This window comes from Trachypithecus francoisi, unplaced genomic scaffold (genome assembly GCF_009764315.1).
Source record: "Trachypithecus francoisi isolate TF-2019V2 unplaced genomic scaffold, Tfra_2.0 Lachesis_group21, whole genome shotgun sequence".
NCBI classification, from domain to species: Eukaryota; Metazoa; Chordata; class Mammalia; order Primates; family Cercopithecidae; genus Trachypithecus; species Trachypithecus francoisi.
In genome coordinates, this window is record NW_022681467.1 from 45,282,271 (window position 1) to 45,295,735 (window position 13,465).

The 13,465-nt window shown below is 43.0% G+C and overlaps 1 protein-coding gene across 3 annotated transcripts in view; it reads right to left on the reverse strand.

Moving 5' to 3' along the window:
- Positions 1 to 13,465, reverse strand: part of B4GALT5 (beta-1,4-galactosyltransferase 5) — an 86,185-nt gene that overhangs the window by 18,105 nt on the left and 54,615 nt on the right. For all 3 annotated transcript variants that reach the window (XM_033186699.1, XM_033186701.1, XM_033186700.1), the window contains exon 2: positions 5,891 to 6,025. In XM_033186699.1, the coding sequence (XP_033042590.1) occupies positions 5,891 to 6,025 (135 nt within the window). The remainder of the gene's footprint in view (positions 1 to 5,890; positions 6,026 to 13,465) is intronic.

The following is a 13,465-nucleotide window of genomic DNA, read 5'->3' on the forward strand; positions in this document are numbered from 1 at the left end:
GTGGGTGGATCACCTGAGGTCAGGAGTTTGAGAGACCAGCCTGACCAACATGGTGAAACCGTCTCTTACTAAAACTACAAAAAATTAGCCAGGCATGGTGGCACACGCCTGTAGTCCCGGCTACACAGGCGGGACTGAGGCAGGAGAACTGCTTGAATCCAAAAGGTGGCGGTTGCAGTGAGCCGAGATCCCACCACTGCACTCCAGCCTGGGCAACAGAGTGAGACTTCATCTCAAAAAAGAAAATGGGAAAACAGGCCAGACGCAGTGGCTCACACCTGTAATCCAAGCACTTTGAGAGGCCAAGGCAGGTGGATCACCTGAGGTCAGGAGTTTGAGACCAGCCTGGCCAACATGGTGAAACCCTATCTCTACTAAAAATACACAAATTAGCTGGGCATGGTGGTGGGTGCCTGTAATCCCAGCTACTTAGGAGGCTGAGGTAGGAAAATTGCTTGAACCTGGGAGGCGGAGGTTGCAGCAAGACAAGATCACGCCACTACACTCCAGCCTGGGCAACAGAGTGAGACTCCATCTCAAAAAAAAAAATAAAGTGTGAGTCAAAAGATCTCAAAAAAAAAAAAAAAAAAAAAAAAGATAGAAAATGGGAAAAAAAATGGGAAAACAACAAACTCCTACCTACAGGTTCAAATGGCTGCTGATACCATGGGCTTGCAGACCAACATTTCTGTCCAACAGCAGCTGCTTATTCAGCATTGCTTCACACCAGTGGTTCAGCAGCCTTGGCTGCACATTTAGAATCATCTAGGAAGCTTTCAAAAATCCTAACACCAGGCTGGGTGTGGTGGCTCATGCCTGTAATCCCAGCACTTTGGAAGGCCGAGGTGAACAGACCACTTGAAGCCAGGAGTTTGAGACCAGCCTGGGCAACATGGTGAAACCTCATCTCTACTAAAAATACAAAAATTAGCCGGGCATGGTGGCACCCGCCTGGTGTCCCAGCTACTCAGGAGGCTAAGGCAGGAGAATCACTTGAACCTAGGAGGCGGAGGTTACAGTGAGCTGAGATGGTGCCACTGCACTCCAGCCTGGGTGACAGAGCAAGACTGTCTCAAAACAAAAACAAACACACAAACAAAATTCTAACACTCAGGCTACACCTCAGACCAATTAAATAAGAATCTCTAGCAGTCAGGCACAGACATACATCAGTACTTTGGAATGCTCCCTGGGAATTCCAATGTATAGCTAAGCTTGATATTGGCTACCCTAATACCTAGAGGAGGTAAAAAACCTGCCTTCTCCCTTGTGTTACCAAATCCAGTTGAGAAGGAACCGGAAGTGCTGACCAATGGACCCCAGCAAGAATCACCACTTTCCCCTCCCATCTGAGAAAAGACCAAACACTTGCCTCTCTGCTTGAGAAAAACATGGAAATTTATATATACTAGAAAGATGCCACTGGGACAAATAATCTGTGAAATATAAAGAATTAATTCTTCAAGAGTTAGTCCATTTAAGGATGACGACCTACCTACTGGGAGGGTAGCCACATCAAAGACTACAGACTGGACATCTAAAACCATGGAGAAAGAGGTGAAGATGACCTACTCCACTAACAGATTACAAAGGACACCAGCACGACTTTACTCACTCTGCAGATTCACAATCTCACAAACCAATGGCTTTCAGTGACAAAAGGAAGCTTCTCCTGGTCACTACTTCAGGCTTATTTCCAGATTCACAGCCCCCATCCCCAAAAGTCTGTTTTCATTCAATAATCACCACATTGCTTTTAAACTTAAAGAAAACCAGTATTATTTAAATGTCACCCTGGGCTTTTGAGCTATGCTTGGCCTAATGCAGATGCTGAATGTGGGTATGCGCCTCAGCATTATTTCAGGAGGGGATGGTGCGTAGTCCAGGTTACCACCATTAAGCCAACAGTGCTCCAGGCAGAAGTTATCTGGCCAGAGGTGTCAGTCATCTGACTGTCTCAGCAGTCTTGGGCCCAGAATACCCTCTCTGACTGTGCTAGGCAGACACTGTTTTGAAATGAAGAAGAATGATGGGTTTTCATTCAATACACTTTCAGTGAAATGCTGTTTTCTTTTCAGTACAGGTTGAGTATCCCCTTATCTGAAATGCTTAGGACCACAAGTGTTTCAGATTTCTGATTTTTTCAGATTCTGGAATATTTGCATTACACTTACCAGTTATCAACCCAAATCTAAAAATCTGAAATCTGGAATGCTCCATTGCACATTTTCTTTAAGTGTCGTGTTGGCACTCAAGGTTTTATCACATGTGGATTCTGGAGCAGTCTGGAGTTGGTATTTTCTGATGGGGGATGCTCAACCTGTACTTACTCGCCAAAGATGTGCCAGTGACACAGTAGCTCATCAAGATGGTGACTTCCTTAGAAACATGCTACAACACTTAAAATGTGCTTTCTTGTTAAATGCATTCCTGCATGCATATAAAAATAATTTACCAACTGCTTCCTATGTGCTAGGCAGTGTATAAGGTACTAAGAATACAAAGATGACAAAAGGAATGAAGCCATTACTGGGATTCAGGGGACAGGCCCTGGAGTCAGAGAATCAGCAAACTCTACCTAACCCTGCTGCTGCATCAAGTTCTACGACTTCCGTGTGCCTTGTTCCTTTTATCCCTACAATGGGGACATAGTAGCTACCTTCTGGGTTCCTGTGAGGGAGTACATGAAATCATGTGAGTCAAGTATCTAATAAACAGTAAGAGAGTCCCTGATGGCAAAGATTTCCAATCTATTAGAGAAATAAACACATTTAACAAAAAATAGATTGTTCTAACCAGAGCGATGCAAGGAAAAATTATTTGGGTGTATGATAATTTAAGAATAAAAGCACACCAAGTTCAATAATAATGGGTCACTGGACACACCCTCCAAGGGTGAAACTCACTTCTGTACTCAGTTTTCAAAGACAACAACTCCAGAAGTAGCGCAATCCTGTGTTGCCAGACCAGCAGTGGTGTGGAAATGGGGTCCTGTTGCATGCCCCTCTAACTTCTGAGAGAATTGCCAGTACTGCCAAATGTCCAGAGAGACAGACATCCTAGCCTCATCCAACACTGCAGAAGTATGATATCTGGACTAGATAAATGTCATGAGGACACAAATGTCCCCTTACTCAGTGCTATACAGGGGAGAGTGCTCTGGAAGCGCAGTCAGTACTCCCTGGTTTCTTCACCTAACTAGAAGCAGGATTTTGGCAGGGTTAGGGAAAGAGTCACATGATCAAGCTGCACCATCTTCCCCAAGATTATACGTACTATGTATGAAAAATGGAAACAGCATAAAATCCTGCCTTTACTGACAGAGCCACGTATGAGTCAAGTGAGACTCTGTGCGGATTGTGTGCAAAGCCTACCACCACATGCAAGACGGAAACTGCAGGGTTTCCTCTCCCAGGTATGGTTCAGAGCTCAGGCAACTTGATCCAGTGCGACCACAATTTGTCTAAAAGGCTCTGAAACGTCATTCACTTGCTCTTTGCAAACAAGAAAGGAAGTGTCAAAAGTTTACCAGTTTGCTAACTACAGTCCTCTGTTGCTAAAGTGGTCAGCAGAGGAAACTGGTAAATTAGGATGTGGTCAATTCTTTTTTTTTTTGAGACGGAGTCTCGCTCTGTCGCCCAGGCTGGAGTGCAGTGGCCGGATCTCAGCTCACTGCAAGCTCCGCCTCCCGAGTTTACGCCATTCTCCTGCCTCAGCCTCCCGAGTAAGCTGGGACTACAGGTGCCCGCCACCTCGCCCGGCTAGTTTTTTGTATTTTTTAGTAGAGACGGGGTTTCACCATGTTAGCCAGGATGGTCTCGATCTCCTGACCTCGTGATCCGCCTGTCTCGGCCTCCCAAAGTGCTGGGATTACAGGCTTGAGCCACCGCGCCCGGCCTGTGGTCAGTTCTTTTAAAGAGAGGCAATTCTTTTAAGAGAGGCAATGCTTTCCCTTGATTTCCTATGCACCACAGAGTAATTCACATTTGCAACATTTGCAAAGCAATTTCACATTCAACAGTGAACTTCCAAAAATCTTGTAACTTATTAGAGAAGGAGAGAGGACTGATTTAGAGGGAGAATTTTTTTTTTAATGTAAATATTTTAAAATATTGGGCTTAGACGAAATCATTAAGAAGCCACAGGAGGCTGGGTACGGTGGCTCATGCCTGTAATCTTACAGCACTTTGGGAGGCCAAGGCAGGTGGATTGCTTGAGCTCAGGAGTACAAGACCAGCCTGGGCAACATGGCGAAAGCCGTGTCTACAAAAAATACAAAAATTAGCCATGTCTACAAACAATACAAAAAATGAGCCACGGTGCCTCACACCTTTAATCCTAGCACTTTGGGAGGACAAGGCAGGAGAATCACTCGGGCCTGGGAGGTCAAGGCTGCAGTGAGCCAAGATCATGCCACTGCACTCCAGCCTAGGAGACAAAGTGAGATGCTATCTCAAGAAAAGAAAAAAAAAAAAAGCCCGGGCACAGTGGTACACGTCTGTTAATCCCAACACTTTGGGAGGCCGAAGCAGGCAGATCACCTGAGGTCAGGAGTTTGAGACCAGCCTGGGCAACATGGCAAAAGCCCGTCTCTACCAAAAGTACAAAAGTTAGCCAGGCGTGGTGGCGCACACCTGTAACCCCAGCTACTCGGGAGGCTGAGGCAGGAGAATCGGTTGAACCCTGAGGCGGAGGTTACAATGAGCCGAGACAACACCACTGCACTCCAGCCTGGGTGACAAGAGCAAAACTCCATCTCAAAAAAACCCTCACAAACCCAGAAAGCACATCAGTCCTCAGTTAAAGAAATAAGAGGCAAATCCTGAATCCTTAGCAAAATGAAATCCCAGAATCTATTTTTTAAATAAAAACCATCCCTGGCTGGACTACAGAGGCCTCAAGAGAGCCCCATTTAATCACGTGGAAGTATTACTTCCTTCCTGTATTCAGTTTTTGAAAGAGTTAAAAAGAAAGAGGCCTGGTGCAGTGGTTTATGCCTGTAATCCCAGCACTCGGGAGGCCGAGGCAGGCAGATCACTTGAGGTTAGAAGTGCAAGACCAACCTGGCCAACATGGTGAAACCCCATCTCTACTAAAAATACAAAAATTAGCCAGGCATGGTGGCTTGCTCCTGTAATCCCAGTTACTCAGGAGGCTGAGGCACAAGAATTGCTCGAACTGGGGAAGTGGAGGTTGCAGTGAGCCGAAATCACCTGATGCACGCCAGCCTGGACGACAGGAACAAAACTCCAACTCAAAAAAAAAAGAAATAGCAGTCATCCAGTCACTCTTAATGTATTATGCTATAGTTTAAATGTCTGTCCCCCGCAAACCTCATGCTGAAACGATGACCCCAGTGATGGACTTGGGGCCTATAGGAGGTATCTGGGTCACAGGGGCAGATCCCTCATAAATGGCTTGCTGCTGTTGTGGTAATGAGTGAGTTCTCCTCTATTAGCTCCCACAAGAGCTGGTTGTTAAGAAGAGTCTGGCACTGCCCTCCTCTCACTGCCACATTGCTTTCTCTTACCACACACACAGGCTTCCCCTTCCCGTCCACCAAGAGTAGAAGCAGCCTGAGGCCCTCACCAGAAGCAGATGCTGGTGTCACACTTCCTGTATACTCTACAGAACCGTGACCAAATAAATCCTTTTTCTTTGTAAATTACCCAGCCTCAAGTACTCTTTTATAGCAGCACAAACAGACTGAGTCATATTGTTAACAAAAATGAACGAGGATTCATTTGGCAAGAGCTTTTTTAGCAGTGAAGTAAAAGCCAAATCCCTCTTTTACAATGCACTTTTCCCATTGAAAATAATTATTGCAACCGAATTTACCTTTCTGGGGAGGAGACATTCTAATCAGACGACCTCTTTACTAAAAATATACCTGAGTCATTTACACTGCTGTTCCTCTTGGCATAAGCACTCCGAAGCACCTGCTCATAAACCTGAGCACCGATTGTTCTCACGTTGTCCCGGATCAGAATGCCTTGAGCTTGCATCATGAAGAGGTAGGTGTTCACTGCAGAAAGCAAAAAGGAAGGGGAAAAAGAGGTGGATTCAGAAGCAATCGTTTAAAAAAAAACGTACCACATAGCTATGGATTTTTTTTCTTTTTGGACCTTTAAAGCCTCTTTTAGTTCTTTTAAAACCCTATACGACCAGAGCTCTATTTTCCACACCTTTCAGGACACCAACATCCTTTGGGTAGCTAGTAGGGCTTAGAGGAATTTCTGTCAATATCCAGCAGTTCTAGAAAAACCATAAACTTAAAAAAAAAAAAAAAATTCCATCTGGTCTCCAAATACCCAATCTGTTTTCTAGCACTCTGATCATCAGAAAGACCTTTATGAATTAGTTAAAACTTTTTTTTTTTTTTTTAAAGGTTTCTGCTCTCTTTAAGTTCACCTCAGAATTAGTTCATGGTTCTTCACAGAGGAAGAAACCACTGACTCTCTGCCTGCTAGAAGCACTGAAGCCATGGTCCGGTCTTAGCAACCTTTTCAAAGGGGCAGACTGAGGCTCCAATCACTTACCCTTGGGGGATTTGGAAAGAAAAAGGAGTAACTAAAGAGTATTTGCAGTCCTCACTATCTACCCAGCCAGCCCAAAAGTCCAAAGCAATAGGGAAAGAGCACAGTCCAAGGTCAATTAAAACATGCTCTTAACAAATGAGTGTTCAGATTAACCAGCCAATCTTGTCTTCTTTGGAAAGTGATCTTCACTTGCATATTCCTGAAGTCTCTCTATGATACAAAACTAGAAAGTCACAAACACACCAAAATGCAATTCCTATATTCTACTTGCAAACTCCACTGCTATGCCATCTATTTTCAAGAAACAGTGAGATTTTAAAACATAGTTTCTTAACCAGTCACTCTAATTCCCTCAAATTGCCTTTGTCATTGTGGAAGGGGGATGTGTTACAAGGGTGGAACATTTACAAACCTAAACTCCGTGGGTGTTTGGGGGTGGATTCATCTAACCACTTGCCTAACCTTGGGACCAGGTCCCAGTGCCTCCTCCACACTCAATGTATCTGGCCTTGGGATGTGGATTCTGGCTCTTTGACAAGACACGTGGCTGACATTATGTTTCATCACTATTAAAGCGGTATCCTGTATATAATGCACAACAATGACTGAATGGAATAATGGATGAAGTTTAGAAGTCACTGTATTTCAAGCTAGTGCTTTTGGTGCTTTATACTGGAAATGACAGAGGTGGGGTGGGTTAGCATAATGTCAAAAACTCCACGTGGCCAACATTAAATAGGGACATGAAATCTTTCAAAAGATTTCAAATCATCTCTAAGGTATATCCCAAGCCATAAAATAATAAGCAAAAAGGACCAGTGTTCAGAATGCTTTCAGAAATGAGGTATCGCTTTCAAATGCGGCCTTGCATTGGCTGGGAGACAGCCCTACACTTAACTTCTGGCACAATCGAAGAATAGATCAGAGACTGTGTTTAATTCTCTAGTAGCTAGGAAAGATTTTAAGGAAAAAAGACAGATTCCAATTATTAAAAAAGTGTTAACTGTGCGAAATCTCTAAAAGCAGGAGTAACACCTCATTCTACATTTCCAGCAGATAGCACACTGCTGGTCACGGTAGGGGGCAGGCCACAAATACTTGTTAAACCTAAGACTTAAACTTCATCTAATGTCACATTTCTAATTCAGTCCTGCGGTTTTTTTTTAAATCATTTGGGCTGTACAGTAGGTTCCCACTGCCCTGAAATCTTCCTTTCATCCCCAACATATTACTAAACCAGTTGTCTTACTGAAATTTTTGTATAATGCTTTTATTGTGTTTATTGTATTTATTGAGAATCTTGTGTAAAGCTTTTAGTTAGGTGCCGCCAATAATTCACTACCTCCTTTCCTCTGCACTGCAAAGGACACAGTGGCTTAGTCCCTCCTTTAAACACTCTCCCTTTCTTAGCTTTGAATCCCAACTGGAGGATTTCTCTAGGGCCATCATTCTCTAATGTTTCCCACCCATTTGCCAGAGTGCTTTTAAGAAGCCTATTTCCTAGGTCCCACTACCCAGACTGATGCAGCTGGTCTGAGTGGGGCCCATGAATTTGCACTTGTAACAAGCTCGCAGGTGACAAAATGGTGCTGGACTAAGGACCACACTTCTATAACCACTGCTCTAGGGAACTCTGGCCACATAATAAATGTAAGCAACATTTATTGAGCACTTAATTACATAATTCCTTATCACATTTAATCCTCATAATTATCCTAAGAGGCAAGTAATACTATCCAATTTACAAACAACTTGGAGGCTTCAGTTTCTCCAAGTATCTTCACAAAGGTCAACTGAGAGCACTAGGATTTGAACCAGGTGTGTCTGTGCTCTTAACCACTAAGCTTTTATACCTCGCTCATCCATGTTCTAGCCACAACCTCTCTCTGAAAGATTTCAAGCACCCACATGGCTTAAATAATTACTCTTAAAGAGATAGCTCTCACATCTTCATCTCCCGCACAAAGCTGCCAGATGGATCTTTCTTGATCTCTCTTAATTATAGATTTATCCATACAGTTCCTGCTCAAAAGCCTTCTACGTCTCTTGCCTTTATCCTTGAGCTGCTGCTACAGCAATGGGTCTATTCTTTCTGCTGTGCAAATCCTATTAATCCTTCAAACACCAGTTCACAGACTTCTTGAGGAAGCTTTCGGTACCATGTCAGTCTTCCCCATTCTCCAGTTTCTGAGCTGGTCTATTACAGACTGTCAAAACTTGAATTTGTTTCCATGTTGACTTAGTTCACTAACAACTGTCTCGTGTTAGTCTCGTCATTCAACTAATAAATTCACACAAACCACATATTATTATTTTTTTCTAATTAACCAAAGGAACTAGCACAACGCTAAAAAAATAAAAACTGAGGGAGTAAAGATTGCCAAACAAAAGGAAATAATCACAAATCCACAACTTGGAATTGGATGGGATTTTAAGGAACACTTGTCAATATCATCTAATGCTTCCCACTACTGGGGAACTATGACCTCCAAGAACCCAGAGTCAACAGGGAAAATACAGACACCAGCAAAGAAAACCTACTCTGGTTGGGTCCAAAATGTTTCCCAGTCACTTTTTTTTTTTTTTTTTTGAGACAGAGTCTCACTCTGTTGTTCAGGCTGGAGTACAGTGGTGCAATCTTGGCTCACTGCAACCTCCACCTCCTGGGTTCAAGCGATTCTTGTGTCTCAGCCTCCCAAGTAGTAGCTGGGACTACAGGTGCATGCTACCATGCCTGGCTAATTTTTGTATTTTTCATAGAGAAGGGGCTTCAGCCTGTTGGCCAGGCTGGCCCAGTCACTTTTGCCCACTGGTTCTCTCTCAACCCTCCCCAGCCACCCTCTCCTGCTCAGGCCCCTTCTGTGTGTGCCCCTCCCATATCACAACTTCACAACTTCATCATCATAATCTTATCATCACAACTTCACTCCCCATCTAGGTTGAGCTATCTGAATACTGGCCCAGTTGTCTACACACACAAAGGGTGGTGACCACACGAACACAGTGGTCCAGATGCAGTAGGATGAGCCTAGAAACACACAAACCACCAGCAGCCCTGTTCTATCTGTTACCACAGATCTGTCAAAGCACGCCCCTTTTTGGAGATTCACAATGCACAATAACTCAAGGCCCAGAAATTCCCAGAAGAGAGACGTTTAGTTATCTAGCCTGCCGTTTCCCAAACCAGCACATTAAGTGAGTCTCTGCAGAACTTACTTTGGAAAAATCAGCTTTGGATATTTCTATGAATAGACTTTTTAAACTTCCATTACATGGCTAGGTAATCAATCAATCAATCTTTGCTGAATGTGGTTGGTAAACAGCAGTCACATCCTATTACTAATTCATATCAGGCTTGCTAGAGGCAAAATCCCCTTAATCTTATTAGAGATGCTAAATTGCCCTTCTCCTGTGCAGTGCTCATGCAGTTGGTTATACAGATCAAACTGTAGGACCTTTCAGGTGTCTCTATTAAAAGTCTGGTTACTGGCTGGATGCAGTGGCTCACACCTGTAATCCCAGCACTTTGGGAGGCGGAGGCAGGAGGATCGCTTGAGGCCAGGAGTTCAAGACCAGCCTGGGCAATACAGCAAAACCCCGTCTCTACAAAAATAAATTTTAAAAATACTAGCCAAGTGTGGGTAGCATGCACCTGTAGTCCCAGCATCTCACCCTGGAGATCAAGGCTGCAGTGAACCATGATTGTGCCACTGCACTCCAGCCTGGGTGACAATGAGATGCTGTCTGGTTAACAACAACAAAAAAGCAGTCTTGTTAATAAACTTAGGCCATGGCTCTGGCCTAAACTAGGAAGTACATATGCATACAGATGTTGTTTTCAGTCTAAATTATCTCATTCAAAATTCACATCTCTGTGAAGCAGATATCATCTGGAGTGTTTAATAATTTTAGAATAGGAACTCGAGTCCTCCAGGGGTAATTTGCCCATGGTCATATGGTTAGTGAAGTCAAAACCAGAGAGATGAACTGAGGTGCTGCATACATTTTGATGAGCTTTGTGTTTTTTTCTTTTTTTGTTTTGTTTTTTGTTTTTTTTGAGGTGGAGTCTCCTTCTGTCGCCCAGGCTGGAGCGCAGTGCGGCATCTCGGCTCACTGCAACCACCACTTCCCAGGTTGAAGCGATTCTCCTGCCTCAGCCTCCCGAGTAGCTGGGATTACAGGCACCCGCCATCATGCAGCTAATTTTTGTATTTTGGTAGAGACAGCGTTTCACCATGTTGGCCAGACTGGTCTTGAACTCCTGAACTCAGGTGATCCGCCTGCCTTGGCCTCCCTCAAAGTGTTGGGATTACAGATGTGAGCCACGACGCCCAGTTAACTTTGAAAATTCTGAAAGTAGTACTTTCCAGTAACATAGTCCTGAGCAAAAGTGGCTGAATCACAGTTTGAAAAAACAATTTTAGGCCAAGATCATCCTGGCTAACAGAGTGAAACCCCGTCTCTACTGAAAATACAAAAAATACAAAAAATTAGAAGGGCGTGGCGGCAGGCACCTGTAGTCCCAGCAACTCGGGAGGCCGAGGCAGGAGAATGGCGTGAACCCAGGAAGCGGAGCTTGCAGTGAGCCTAGATCACACCACTGCACTCCTGCCTGGGCTACAGAGAGACTCCGTCTCAAAAACAAACAAACAAACAAAAATTTAAGTTGGTGTGCAGTGGTTAAATCCTCCAGTTTCAACAAGTCTCTACTGAGCCCCTCCTTCACTGTGTGCTTTTTAGGCACAGTACGAGGGCACTGGAGGCCAAGCATGCATAAGGCAACACTGAATAGATAAGTAATGTATAGACAAAACTCAACAAATTACAATGCAGTGTGGTAAATGCGAAGACAACATTTAACACAAATTCACACTTACTAATAATTTGTTTTACACTTTCATGAGACAATATAATTATTATCCAGCCTCAGTATCTAGGAGGAAGGATCTCTCATATATAACCATAATTCAGTTGAGAAAAATAAGCCCCACTCAGGTCTACACAATTAGAAATTTCCATCCAGATGCCAGTGCTAGCAGCCTTGGACCATGGCTTAACTGGACAGTTTTCAGGGCAAAGGACTGGGTTTCCTGCCCTTCGGCCATCTCTTGGCCACACAATGGTGCCTTTCTTCCTCTCTGCTTCTGATTCGAACAGGAAAACCTACTCCTTTCTCACTGATCCTTAATGTGTATCCTTAACGTTTGCTGTGGTTGGCTTGGTAAGCTAAAATAGGGTTCAGAACCAGAAAAGAAACCATTCTCTTCTGGAACACTTTTTACAATCTGTGTCTCCTCCCCAACACATGCAAACATACAACACATACATACTCACACCCAAACACCAATCGCCCTCCTCTCCTTTGGTTTTCTACTTAACGTACTACATATTTTAAAATTTATCTTGTTCCGCATGAAAACATGAGCTCCATTAGGGCAAGGCTGTTGCTTACTTCCTTTAATGCTATACCCCCAGTGGCTAGAACAATGCGTCGGGAACACAGAGGATGCACAATAAATATCTGAATTTTTTTTAAAAAGTAAGTTGAGACAATATACAATTGAGTTTTCTGAACTCCAGGAGGCATGGAGATGGATTTCAAGCCCTTCTCTTTATTTTGTATTAGCCCCCTCCTCCTTTCTGAGAGGAACCCAAAATACTGTAAGTTTACCAGTTTCACTGCACTAAACTGTTTCTAAGAAAAACTCAGTAATTCCTTTCCACCAATTGAGCAGCACTGCCAAAAAGATTAGCTTTCCCCCAAAACGTTCTGTTACTCTCATTCCTCATAAAGCTTTTAAAAACTATGTTCCATACTATAATGCACCAATTTATTCAAAACCGTGTGCAATAATATTTGTAGTAGAAAAACACTGGGGAAAAAAGCCTAAATGACCATCCAAAGGAGACTGGTTGAATAAATTTTTATACTCACTCCCATCATGAGACCATAAAAAAGAATGAGAAAACATCTGTTATAGTCCAAAACTAGAAAGAACTCAGAAGTTAATTAAATTATTTGTAGCCTATTCCAATTCTGGAATTCTATACAGCAACAGGAATAAATAAACTAGAACTGCATGCATCCACATAAATAAATCCCACACTTTATGTGACGCGAAGAAGCCAGACACAAAAGAACACATGTGGTATGATTCCATGCAGATAAAATACAAAAACACACCCAGCTAATCTACAATATGAAAGTCAGGAGAACGGCTACCCTTGGGTGCAGGAGAGTTGAAGGTGGCTTCTGGTCATCTGATTTCTTAACCTGGATGCTAGTTATTCAGATATATTCATTTTCTAAACATTCACCAAGCTTTTTGCTTACGTGTACACATTTTACTGTTATATGTCAACAAAATTTACCTCCCCCAAAAATAAGGTGAGCAAAACCCATGAACTGTCTTCCAAGACATATTATGCTACTTAATAAAGGGAAATTGATTTGCACTCACATATTTTTACCAAAAAAAACATAGGAAGAGTAAACCAGAAACTAATAAAAATGTAGGGGTAGGACTGAGGCCTGAGTATACCTATTATATTTTGGACATTTACATATTAAAAAAATTATCTAGCTGGGCATGGTGGCACACACTTATGGTCCCAGCTACTTGGGAGGTTGAGGCAGGAGGATGACTTGAGCCCAGGAGTTTAAGTCCAGCCAGGGCAACATAGTGAGAATTCATCTAAAAAATATATATATGTGTGTGTGTGTGTGTGTGTATAAAATGGGCAAACCCTAAACTAAATACAAACACAAACAAATAATTCTAATAATACATCATACTGAAAACACAACCCACAGAGAAGTATTCTGATACATTCTTTGAGAGATATATTGTAAGGACAAAAAGAACCATAAGGAATCTGGATCTCTGTTTAGCAGGTCTGTTGATTACAGTCATATTTGAGTCATA